This window comes from Pomacea canaliculata, linkage group LG3, assembly GCF_003073045.1.
Source record: "Pomacea canaliculata isolate SZHN2017 linkage group LG3, ASM307304v1, whole genome shotgun sequence".
Classification (NCBI taxonomy): domain Eukaryota; kingdom Metazoa; phylum Mollusca; class Gastropoda; order Architaenioglossa; family Ampullariidae; genus Pomacea; species Pomacea canaliculata.
The window spans coordinates 42465625-42478404 of record NC_037592.1 but is presented as its reverse complement, the minus strand read 5'-3'; the positions used below and the strand labels follow the sequence as shown (position 1 = coordinate 42478404).

General features: G+C 55.2%; 1 protein-coding gene across 2 annotated transcripts in view; it reads right to left on the bottom strand.

Annotated features, from left to right (window-relative positions):
• Positions 1-1263: 1263 nt before the first annotated feature.
• The window catches only part of LOC112558539 (neurogenic protein mastermind-like), a 29606-nt gene continuing 18089 nt past the window's right edge, over positions 1264-12780 (bottom strand). Inside the window, exon 2 of one of the 2 annotated variants that reach the window (XM_025229035.1) lies at positions 1264-12740. In XM_025229035.1, coding sequence (XP_025084820.1) covers positions 10701-12740 — 2040 coding nt within the window. In that variant the 3' untranslated portion in view covers positions 1264-10700. Of the gene's footprint in view, positions 12744-12780 lie in introns of both variants that reach the window. The other variant, XM_025229034.1, reaches the window with a different exon arrangement.

The following is a 12780-nucleotide window of genomic DNA, read 5'->3' as shown; positions in this document are numbered from 1 at the left end:
CCCCAGCTCTTACCCCGAGTGTAGCACACAGGACTGATGGCCACTGCCCACCCGGAGTGGTGCACACGTGACTTTGTGGGTACATCATGAGGCCGCCCTCTGGCGTCAACTGGTGGTACATCAGGCCGTTAGTGCAAGTACACGTCAGTACAAAATACTCTGACGTCAGACAGGTGGCGCTACAACCGAGGCTTCAACAGACTGAACGATGAATAAGTGTGGCTGCCATCTTGACACCCTGTGACATCTTCTGTCAGTACTGGAGAGTGTTATCTGTTGTGATGTTTGAGTATGTGAGTATGTGAGCGACTGGATGATGTTTGAGTATGTGAGCATGTGAGCAAGTGGATGTATGTGAGTATGTGAGCAAGTGGATGTGTGTGAGTATGTGAGCGACTGGATGGTGTTTGAGTATGTGAGCATGTGAGCAAGTGGATGTGTGCATGTGAACAACTGGTGATGTGAGTATGTGAGCAGTGATGTCTGACATACAAGTCGCAACACTTGGTGTCCTCACGATTTGACACTTTAAGTAAACAACAGATGATTGCATGAAGCCAGCAAACTAAAGTCAGACAACACGCCAACATCACCAACCAGCAGATGCCAGTGTGTCGGTGTGTGTGTCAACACCAACACTCGCAACGCACGAGACCCACGTGCTGTAGGACATGTCATGACTCATCGCCCTGCCACTCACAGTTGCCTGCCCACTGTACACTCACACAGGGTTATCTGCCCACTTACATCACACAGGGTTATCTGCCCACTGTACACTCATACAGGGTTATCTGCCCACTGTACACTCTCACAGAGTTATCTGCCCACCATACACTCACACAGGGTTATCTGCCCACCATACACTCACACACAGTTATCTGCCCACTGTACACTCACAGAGTTATCTGCCCACCTTACATACACACAGGGTTATCTGCCCATCTTACACTCACAGAGTTATCTGCCCACCACACACACACAGTTATCTGCCCACTGTACACTCACAGAGTTATCTGCCACCTTACATACACACAGAGTTATCTGCCCACCTTACATACACACAGGGTTATCTGCCCACATTCACACAGGGTTATCTGCCCACCTTACACTCACAGAGTTATCTGCCCACCATACACTCACAGAGTTATCTGAGCAACCTGCACACACACAGTTATCTGCCCACTGCAAGCATGGGGAGAGATGCGAGTGGAAGTGACAGGTGACTTGTATCCACACCAAGAAAAGGAAGCACAACACGAGTCGTAACAAATGAATAAAGAATTTTATTGTATCTGTAAATGACATTTGATATACGAGTCCTGACGTACGATGCCACCCTCTAGGGTCATAGGTCATAGTGTACAAAACGTTCTCTTGATTTACAAAAATCACGCGTCAATGACAGGGCTACACAGCTGACAGTCGCTAGAGGCGAGAATGGAAGAAGGCAAGAATACAAGCACACAATGACCCCGAGGACAGAACCCAGAGAGAAATGATTTGTCGCTGTCACTGGGGCGTGCAGGGTGGCTGGGTGGTAGTAGGGTCGGCCACTGGTACAGGTGAGGACACTGGGGGTGGAGGGTACACGTGGGGACACTGGGGGTGGAGGGTACAGGTGGGGACACTGGGGACTGAGTGGAACAGACCAGGTGAGGAGGCAAGCGGTGCCACTTGCCCCGAGTAGGAACCAGAACGAACTGGCCAGCAAGCGGGCAGACATGTTGTCCACAGTCTGTGTAAACCATTGTGCTGTGACTTGTCACCACAGTTACACTTTGACTGCGACCTGGGGTCACGACCCTCTTTTGTGACCCTGTGTGTGTCACGCCACTGCCAGACTGTCTTGTGAGCACAGAGTTGACAGAGGTCGCGTTGCTAGAGTGACGCTAACCGACAGAACGATGACGAGTTCTTTGAGCGAGTGCATCTAATACGTCACACAATTTAAATCTTGAGTAAAACCGTTACAAAGATACGGGGGAGGGAGGTTCAGGTGTGTATCGGGCAGGTGTCTGGTGAACAAGGGCCTTGAAATACTGCGTCTCATCAACTGACACACACCCTGATTAGGCAGGAACCACCCTGTCACAAAGCAACTCACTAGCATCATGCTAGCAGGACTCACTAGCACCATGCTAGCACGATGTGTCTAGCCCCCAATAGTGCACCGAGTGTTTAAAGTACTGACCCCTGAAGGTCGGCAGGTGAGCGACAACTGAAGGAAAAGAAGTCACGTGATGTACCCTAAAGATTATACACAAGGGGTGCAATCGAGTGGCTCAACCGCTAGCAGACTTCACAGGCTGAAAGCAGCACCAGCCACACACAGGTGAGGGTACTCGCACCCCGCTTCGGCTTGATCATAGGTCAGCCCTCACTCTTGTTCCCACCAAGCTGGAAATTGATCTAATAATAATAATAATAATAAAATAATAATTAAAACCAATCATGCAAATTTGGCACCTCGCGGGGTAAAAGAGGAGGAGAATCAAAAGGAAGCCTGAAAGAGCGAGTGAGTGAACAAGAGAGAGCAGGGAACAGGTGTACTGAGAGAGACGTGTGTGTCCCGACATCAGGTTCGAACCCCGGACTGATTCTCGTTACAGGGATGACAAGGAGGGGACACCCAGCCTCTCTCATAGAACTGTTGGAACTGGAGACTGGGGCCTGGTGCACACCCGGGCTTCCCATGACCTACCGTGACGACCGAAACCTGCACGACCACCCGGAGGGGGATGGTGGCTGGCCCACTGTGAAGGTACAGCACAAGTCGGGTCGACAACCACCCGACACAGCTAACCTCCCTCCGCTGACCCCGCTAACCTCCCTCAGCTGACCTCCCTCCGCTGACCCCGCTAACCTCCCTCCGCTGACCCCGCTAACCTCCCTCAGCTGACCCCGCTGTCCACTGGGCTGCTGACTCGCTACACTAGGGAAGGGTCAGACTTATGAAAGGTGGAGGGAGAGGATATCACTTTACAATTCCTGCCTGCCAGCCACGACAGCAACATATGAACCCTGACCTCTCTGTCTTGACACACACTGCAAGACAGCCTCGTGATCTGTAATGACCAGTCTACCCCGATATGTCAACAACTTGGTCACGTGGTCATTCACTGGCCATTCCTTGACATCCACAGGCCTCCTGGGGCGGTAGTTATGACGGGAGGGTAAGTCGCTGTTCTCCGTGAAGTCGTGTCCGCGGTGTGGCTGCCGCTTCACAACATGGAGAGCAGGACGCTTGTGTCGCTCCGTGACGCCGGCCCCTGGTGCTCTTCTCTTGTTCCCTCATCCACCCCGCGTTTGTGCGCATGCCACCTCATCCACTGTTTCTGCGCATGCCAGCTCATGCCACTCAGCATACTCAACAAGCGCACGAGAACCCGTATGTACAGCCACGCAACAGGCGGGACCTTTAACTGCCAAACACGGTCAGGAGGCTGAAGCAGAAGGGAATTCAAACCGGAAAGAACAGGGGTTTGTGGGGAGGGTGGGATGAGAGCGAGGCTAGACTAGTGACTGACGGGCAAGACCCACAGAAGGGTGAGGGGAGGGTGGGTGGAGGCGGGAGGGGCGAAGAAGCGAAAGCCTCGTTATCGATCGCAGGTCAGATCAGCTCTTGGGAGGGAGGGCCGGCCAGCCGACCGACCAATCAGCAGAGCGGTGAGTGAGCGAAATGCAGTCCGCTAGCTACCGGCGAGTGCAGGAGAAGGAAGCGGGTGGGGTGGTGCGGTGGGGTGGGGCGGGGTGGAGGCTGGGGAAGATGAGAGAGGGTCGATGCCATGGAGGCCTGTGTGACGGGCAGTCCCAGACAAGCGGGCTGACTATCGACCCCCTGTCAAGTGTGATTTGCCTCTCCGCTGATTTGTTTCGTCACTCGACTCGTCCTGCTCAGTCAACGTGGCATGCACAGCGCCTCCTCCACCCCACCACTTCCCCACACAGCCCCTCAACAACCCTCTCTCTCCTCACCCGCTCCCTTGAAAACAGTTGAGGTTGGGGTGGAGAGGAGAAACTGTTCGGGTGGACAGACATCTGCCGTCAGGATGGACAGTCGGTCGGGGTGCAGAAGGGTCAGGACGGACACAGGCCAGAACGCTGCTGCCACCCTGGACACCCGGGTACTGGCGCTGACAGCCACGTTGTCCACTGCTCTTCGGCGTCTGCGCCATGTTTACCGACTGTTTACCTCCCCATATCCACCCTCTGTTTAACATGCTTATCCACTGTTTATGGTTAGGGTTAGCGTTAATCCAAACATCGCCCAACTTCCAAATCTTTTATCTGACGACTCAACGAAACACGGCGGCCATCAGCAGGGAGGCAAGTCACAGTCAGGGGCAACAACCCGACGTCTGTACATCCCCCACCCCTTGCTGTCAACCTCTTGTGGTCCTGTAACTGGGGGACACGAGGAGGGGGAGTGTCACTGGGGGACAGAGAAGAGTCCGGGAGGCTAGCGAGTAGACTTGCAGGTAAACGTGGAACTGAGATAGCGACTGGTAGCGAACAGGAGGGGGGAGAGGGGGGGGACTGCAAGTGACTTTCAACGGACAACGGTAATCAAAAATATCTATGAACATGTTCAGATGCTTCTGTTGCTGTCGGTCTATGTCTACTTTAACGACTTTGACGTTTGCCATCGTTGTGTATCAGCCACTGGTATCGAGTATTACAAGCACCTGCAGGACTACACCTGCCATCGGTGTACATACTAACGAACAGCGACACCTGTCAGGCTGTGAGTACAGAGCAGTCACTAAGACGAGGACACTACACACTGAGCACCTCCAGGCCGCTGTCTGAGGGCAACAAGAGCACGACACGAGATGCCAGACATTCTAACAACTCCACAGGATGTCATGAAATGTCACGTGACAATAAATCAGAGGAAAGTGCTGCAGTCCTTGTCAGTGCCATCACCATGACCTGACTGCCAACAACAACTCCCGACTCGGGGCCACGTTTGCTCCTCACTCAACAGTTGCAGCAACCTGCTGCAGGTCCTGCCATCGCCAGGGGCTGGGTTGGCACCAGGCACCACACCTTCCTCCACTCATCAAAATCTTTTATTTTTCTCGCAAATGCAAGGCGACTGAAGACGAGCAGACACGAGGCCCATGGACAGCTGTCCACTTCCGTTCAAAGTTTAGTGTCGCCCTTGTGGAGGTCACACAGGGTGAACTGTTCTACTGGAGGACTTCACCTCATGCCATGACACTGTTGTCTTGGTGGGATGACACTGTAAACTGTTGTGTGATGTGACAGCACTGCCAGGATGACACTGTAAACTGTTGTGTGATGTGACAGCACTGCCAAGATGAACATGTAAACTGTTGTGTGTGACAGCACTGCCAAGATGGCGACAAGATAAACATGTAAACTGTTGTGTGATGTGACAGCACTGCCAAGATGAACATGTAAGCTGTTGTGTGATGTGACAGCACTGCCAAGATGGCGACAAGATGAACATGTAAGCTGTTGTGTGATGTGACAGCACTGTCAGGATGAACATGTAAACTGTTGTGTGATGTGACAGCACTGCCAAGATGGCGACAAGATGAACATGCAAGCTGTTGTGTGATGTGACAGCACTGTCAGGATGAACATGTAAACTGTTGTGTGATGTGACAGCACTGCCAGGATGAACATGTAAACTGTTGTGTGATGTGACAGCACTGTCAGGATGAACATGTAAACTGTTGTGTGATGTGACAGCACTGTCAGGATGAACATGTAAACTGTTGTGTGATGTGACAGCACTGCCAAGATGAACATGTAAGCTGTTGTGTGATGTGACAGCACTGCCAAGATGAACATGTAAGCTGTTGTGTGATGTGACAGCACTGCCAAGATGAACATGTAAGCTGTTGTGTGATGTGACAGCACTGCCAAGATGAACATGTAAGCTGTTGTGTGATGTGACAGCACTGTCAGGATGAACATGTAAACTGTTGTGTGATGTGACAGCACTGTCAGGATGAACACGCAAACTTTTGTGTGATGTGACAGCACTGCCAAGATGGCGACAGGATGAACATGTAAACTGTTGTGTGATGTGACAGCACTGACAAGATGAACATGTAAACTGTTGTGTGATGTGACAGCACTGTCAGGATGAACACGCAAACTGTTGTGTGATGTGTCAGCACTGCCAAGATGGCGACAAGATGAACATGTAAGCTGCTGTGTAACGGGTGGCTTTGTCAAGTCGATCAACAAACTTACAAGTGGTGTGTGATCAGTCACAGCCACTATCGTCACACCTGCCAAGACCTGATGTGTCACCAGCTACAGGGACCATGAGTCTCACTCACTGTCATGAAACAACACGTGACTGTCACATGTAGTCACACCACCAACTGAAGGAAGAGGAAGTTTGCATAGACAGAGGTTAACGTTAGGGTTAACCCATAGACAGAGGTTAGCGATAAACTACAACCAATTATTTATTGTATTTCATGTCAACAAAATCATTAAGAGGTCAAAGATGTGGCGAAAGTTCAAAGGTCATACTTGTTTGCTGTTCTCCACCATTTTTTCTTACTGGAGGAAAAACAATGGCGCGATGACAGGTTTGCTGTGTGACGTCACAACTGTGCAGGTAACTGATGACAAGCTTGCAATGGGAGCTCAACCGCCTTTTCTGTCAGTCAGTGATGAACACGTGACAGGCCGCTTGTGACTGCAGGATGGTGGATGGTGTCAGGGTCAGCAGCCAGCACCCGACTATGCTCACCTGGGTACTGCAGCATCCAGAACATCCAGGTACACATGATGACCACGGCAACCAACTGCTAATGTCCCCCACTCGCCATTTGTTTGCTGGGCCTTCTTCACCTGCTGCTGACAAAACTAGTCTTGAAGGGCGAGACAGGTTTGCACCCGGCGCCACCAGCACGCAAGATGACAACAGATGATGATGCGACTGGCAGAAACCGCGGAGCAGCCGTTGATCCCACAAATCTCTCAGTGAACAATCACCAGACACAGTTGGCAGACGTTGCCAGCATCGCTGTGACACTCCTCCCTGACCCTGACACGGCCCGGTCATCCCTCCCTAGCACCAACATGTGACATGTGACAGCTTGACACAGCACGGACACACGGACACACGGCGTGTCGCCACACGCCCTGCCGAGCTGTGACCAAGTCGCAAGGAGCAAGGAGGTCCTCTGTGGCAGCAACGGTGGCGGAGACTCGTGACCCTCCCGCCCCTTGCTAGCGTTTCCTTCTTATTAGTGTATTATTCTAATGAAGACCTCAGATGATGCTGGAGTTACTGGCAGCTCAGCGCTTTGCTGCAGGTGTTGCCTCCCACGTGCAAAGGCCGCCGGTCTACAGAGATCTGAGGTCAGAGGTCAGAGGTCGCTAGTCTAGGGTTAACGGCGTCTGTACACAGGTCAAGGGTGACAAGAAAACAAAACCAATGCAGTGAAGGTGGGGAGCAGAAGCGAAGACACAGGTGAATAGGAGATGCTAATACTCAAGGTGGGGAGAGGGGAATATTTTACGCCGAGTCAGCAACTAAGGTTATATGATGGCAAAGCAGTCAGCCCTGTAAGCAGGTGTCACACGCAGAAAGAACAGCGTGCCCGAGACGAGAGTTGAACCCAGGACAGCCAACCCTCACTGTATTGGTGGCAGGTGCTAACCGCTGCACCACGGACCGCCCAACTAATACTCAGTCTGGGGAGACACAGGGGAACAGGAGACACTGGGGACTGGGGAGACACAGGAGGTGACACTGGGACTGGGGAGACACAGGTGATCAGGAGGAACTGATACTCAAGGCTGGGTCAACCAGGGTTATCAAGTGCAGGGGGACAGGGTCAGCGGTGTGCCCTTGTGTGGCACAGCGTCAGCCAATGAACAAAAAAGAACAAAATGTGACAGTTTGGTCCCTAGAACATCAGGTCATGTTGAAGACCTACAGGCCTAACAAAAAAAAAAAAAGTGTGGACGAGATGCAGAGACTGAGACAAGACAGTGAGCGAGCCAGAGACAGACAAGAGAGAGGAGAGAGAACAGCGAGACGGTGGAGAGACAGACACACAAGCAGTCTGCAATATATTTGCAGCACACAGAACCAGCAAGTGAACCACATCTACATTTCGTACCAAGGTCCCAGAGGACTTGCCTTCATCAACTCAAGCGACACTGACATGTCAGCACTTGTGTCAGTGCCAACGTCCACTGTCAGGGTCCGGCGCTACAACTGTACAGACATGTAATAACAGTACTAGAGTCCCACTGGACAGGATATATGTACAGAATGTACCAGCACACTCTCCTGGTGACCACTGCCCACTGCTGTCGGTACACAAGCACCCAGCGGACACACGCCCTTTGAACTTGCTGCTTGGCGAGACGACAGCACGGCGACAGCTTGACCTGTGACGTGGACACCCTCCCTCTGGGCGCACGATGCTGTGGTCTTGGGTGGCGTCACAGTTAGCCCCTCCCCCACCAGAGAAGCGGACCCCCGCACCCCCCAGCTGTTGGTCAGAATGGAGGTAGAAAAGCTGTTGTTGAAGTGCTTGTGACGCTCGGGTGGCGAACCTGTCCGACGTTGGGCAGACAACTGTGTGGTCACCCGGTGTACGCTGGCGGTGGTGAGCAGGTGGAAGCTGAGTAGTGCTCGGCACGCCCTGATGTGGCCCCAGAAATGGAAGAACTTTGGATGAATTAAGACACCCTCCCCTCCACCGCACACACTCGCGTGCACACACACACACACACGTACGCACACACATTCACATTCTGCGTTGCGTGAGTTAAGTCCCCTTTACCCTGCGTTGTAACAGCCAGCCTCTCCCCTCCCCTCCCCACCACCTTACACTCTCTCTAGGAACTGCTGACAGGGTCGTCTGCCAGTCCCAGAGCAACAAGAAAGTTCAAAGTTCAATGGCGTAGGAAGACCGGAAACTGCAGCCTGACTGCAAAACACGAGCGACGCCGGTACACAGTCATCGTCACCTCCAGTGCTCACCAACTGTGCACTCATCTCCTGCATCTTCAAAACGACAGCAACGATGTGTGGCCACGGCGATGGTGGTCAATGGATGACTGTTAACAGACACTCGTGTGACACATGGATACTGTCACGGACACTGCAGCAGCACATGGCACAGACAGCGGAGTGACAGCTAGCAAGTCACGCACTAGTTGTAGCATGTCACAGTTGCAGACGCTACAGCTGTGTGACTGTGACACTACTAGCACAGACGCAGGTGTCACGCTGTCCCCTCTACTGCACACCTCCCGGTAGTGGACCCACCACCTGACACGTGACGTGTCACATCTGTGCCTACTCACCGTCACACCTGACAGCACACCTACACTGACTACCTGTCCACCTCAGTGTTCTCTAGTCGCTGAGTTCAAGCTCAGTGAGTCGTGAGTACGAGGCGCCCGGGGCGAGGACTCCTGCCATGCTGGCTGTGGTTTGCGTCCAGTGTGGCGCCTCCCCCCGTCTTCTCGCAGATGGTGGGCGGGAGGCAGGCAACAACTACAACAGCCGTGTGGCTGGGTGCTGCTAGTGAGTCTCATGCTGTACACCCCGGGTGGCTGGGTGCTGCTAGTGAGTCTCATGCTGTACACCCCGGGTGGCTGGGTGCTGCTAGTGAGTCTCTACACCCGGAAGAAACACACATCAGCCGATTACTAGCGTGGGCAGTCGCGTGTAAGGGACTGGGAGGGGCGGGTAGCTCACAGTGCGATTTCTGAACCACAACGCAGCCTCCCAACACTGGGTGCCGAGCGTGTGGGTGCATGAAAGCACGAACCGGGGTACACACAGACGACAGTCTCCGTCACTTGCCTCCACTCAGGATCTCGTCAAACAGGCTGAAGTCGGAAGAGCTGGACCCGTGCGCCATGGGGTCGTAGGGGTCATATCCTGCAGGTTGCGCCGAGTCAAAGAAGGGCAAAAAGTCATCCTGTGGCGACCCCGCCCCGTACTGCTGAGCATGCGTGGCGCCACCTTGTCCCTGTAGAGTGCCGGCCCTAGCATGCCGTAGCCCCCCGAGTGAGGGGCATCGCTTGCTGTGGAGGAGGACCCATCGCCACACCAGAGCCCGGCCGCATGGGGACGCCGCGCTGAGACATCTGCACACTTTGCTGCATCATGACCTGCGTGCCCCCCACGCCTACCCCTCCCATCATTGCATGATTTCCAGGGGCGCCCACCATAGGTCCGGCGTTGGCAATGCCCGCTACTGAGCCGGCCACTGAGCCTGCCACAGAGCCCGCTGAGCCTGGACGAGCGCCGTACGCTGCGGACAGCAGGTTATTACCGCCCACCGTGGCGACTGGACTGGTACCCAGGGTGGAGGTGGCGCCACCTCCCCGGTTGACCGCCCCGGCGTGCGTCTGAACGTGACTCTGCACCGAGTGGTCCTGCAGCACGCGCGGCCACGACTCAGCGTGCAGGTGAGAATGCGGGTGGGGATGCCCCATGTGTCCCGGGTGGCCCGGGTGAGTGCGCGGCTGTGAAATGTTGAGGCCCTCAGGGACCCACGTTGACGTTGGGCGGCCGCTGGTTCCGCAAGAGCGCGCTGGTGTAGCCGCTGGTGACCTGCGACACGGCAGTGGAGGTGGGTAGGTGGCTGCTGCCGTTGTTGCTGCCTGCGGCGTTTGTGACAACGTTGTTGGCCACGTTGGTGGTGGAGTTGACGCCGTTAGGTGTTGTGACATTAGCGTGAGGCGAGTACGACGGCGGTCGCTGTTGCTGCTGGTGGTAGGCTACAGCCATGTTCTGCGAGCCCTGCGCCATGTGCTGCGAGCCGCCGCTGTTGCCAGACGTGGCCAGAGACTGGACGGCGGACAGCTGCGTCATGACCCCGCCAGGGGCGCTCACCTCTCCCTTGACGTTGGCGTAAGGGGAGTCTGATTGACCATGTTCTGCATCGTCTGCAGTGGGGTGCTGGAACCCCCTGACCCTCCTCCACCAGCACTTCCTGGGTATGCAGGTCCCGGTGGACGCACCCCCGGGTGCATTTTATACTCGGGTGGCGGGCGATTGAGATACTGCTGTTGTTCTCGTCGCATTTTGTCCTGCAGAAACTGCACTTCGTGGGAGGGCGGCATCCCCATGCCTGCAGGCGGCTGACTTTGACCTGCTTGACCCTGCCCTCGCTGCATGTGCGGTCCCATGGAGAAGGATTGCTGCTGCGATAAGGACAGAGCTGTGGGCCCTCCTGGCTGCTGCTGTTGCTGTTGCTGTTGTTGCTGAGCCGCAGCCGCCATCTGCACTTGCTGTGTTTGGGACAGCTGAAAGCGGCTTGTCCCTTGCGACAACTGCACGTGCTGCGTCTGCGTGATGTGCATGGGACTGAAGTGGCTGGCCACCTGGTTCTGAAGCTGCTGCAGCGAGCTGGGGGTTGCGGGCTGCCGCCATGGTTTCCCGGTCCCCCGTGTTCAGTTGGATAGTGCGTTAGTGGCTTGGTGCCGCCGTAAGCTAGCGGATTCAACTCCCGTTTGCCTCCGGTGTACTGTGCCATGGGAGTCGGGCTCTCGTACCCGCTACTCTGTCCGTACCCTGCATATCCAGCACCACCCGTAGCAGCACCCACCGGCGAAAAAGTTTGGTTCTGATAAGCTGCAGGATAGCCATTCCTGCGGCCAAAGCCACAGGCCTCGTAAGGGTCTGGGAATGCCGAGTGCTCGAGGGATTTGGAGGAAAAGGGCGTTGCCGCAGAGGTCTGGTGCTGGTGCTGTGCTGCCATCTGTTTGAGCGTCTCGGCAGCTGGGCCTGTCGGCTCCACCAGTGAGGGCGGAGGTCGGATGGGCAGACCTGTCGTGTTGGCGCCCAGGCCCCCCAGCGGATGTGCCGCTTCGAACATGGTGGGGGTGAGAGCGGGCGGAGGTCCCCCCGACAGACTCACGTGCGGCTGAATACCGACCTGCGAAGGATCCGTGAAGGGTGCTGCCGCCTTACAGAGTCCTGGCGAGCTGCAGCTGCCTAGTGAGGAAAAGATGGAGGAGGACTCGGCATTGCTCTCCGAGTCGCGCTGCACCTTGTTATAAATGGCGTTGAAGTTATCCAGCTCCTTGATCAGGGTGTCCTTCTCGATGCTGTCCAGAATGTCCGTCAGCTCGTCGATGCCCAGGTCCGGTACGCACCCGGCGCTGCTGTCGGCGGACACGTGACAGTGGATATCGTCCAGCGGCTCCTGCTTGCACTCGATGCTGGTCAGCACGCTCGTCTCGCTGCCAGGCGCACCGCCAACACCACCACCAGCACCTCCACCACCAGCACCACTGCCACCTGGATTGGCGGTGCTTCCGCCGGCTTTGGAAACAGCGTTTGTACCGCAGCCGCTGGCCCCAAGATGGCTGCCACTGCCGGAGTTGTTGGCGTGCGTGTGCTGTGACGACGTTGAGGTGTGGACGTTGACGTTGGGTGACGGCGAGGCGGAACCCGGGTAGCGAGTCTGCAGGGTGGAGCTGACGGTTACGTTGGTGTGGATGGTCTGCGGGCTCTGGCTGATCTGCTGCACGATCTGTACGGACAGGTGAGGCAAGGTGGCGCCCTCTTGCCCCGCAGCGCTGCTTACTCCCACGCTGGTGGTGCTGCTGCTGACGTTGGTGTTGGTGTGGCTGGAACTCTTGTTGGCCTGACTGCCGCCCACATTGGTCGCAGGCTGCTGGTCGCTGTTGTCGTCGAACTGGAAAGCCTCCGCCGCTGCTGCTGAGTTGTCGGCGTGGCTCGAGTCGATTTTACGCTTCAGTTTCTGCTGCACACACCGCAGCAACGACTACAGTGAGTGGACA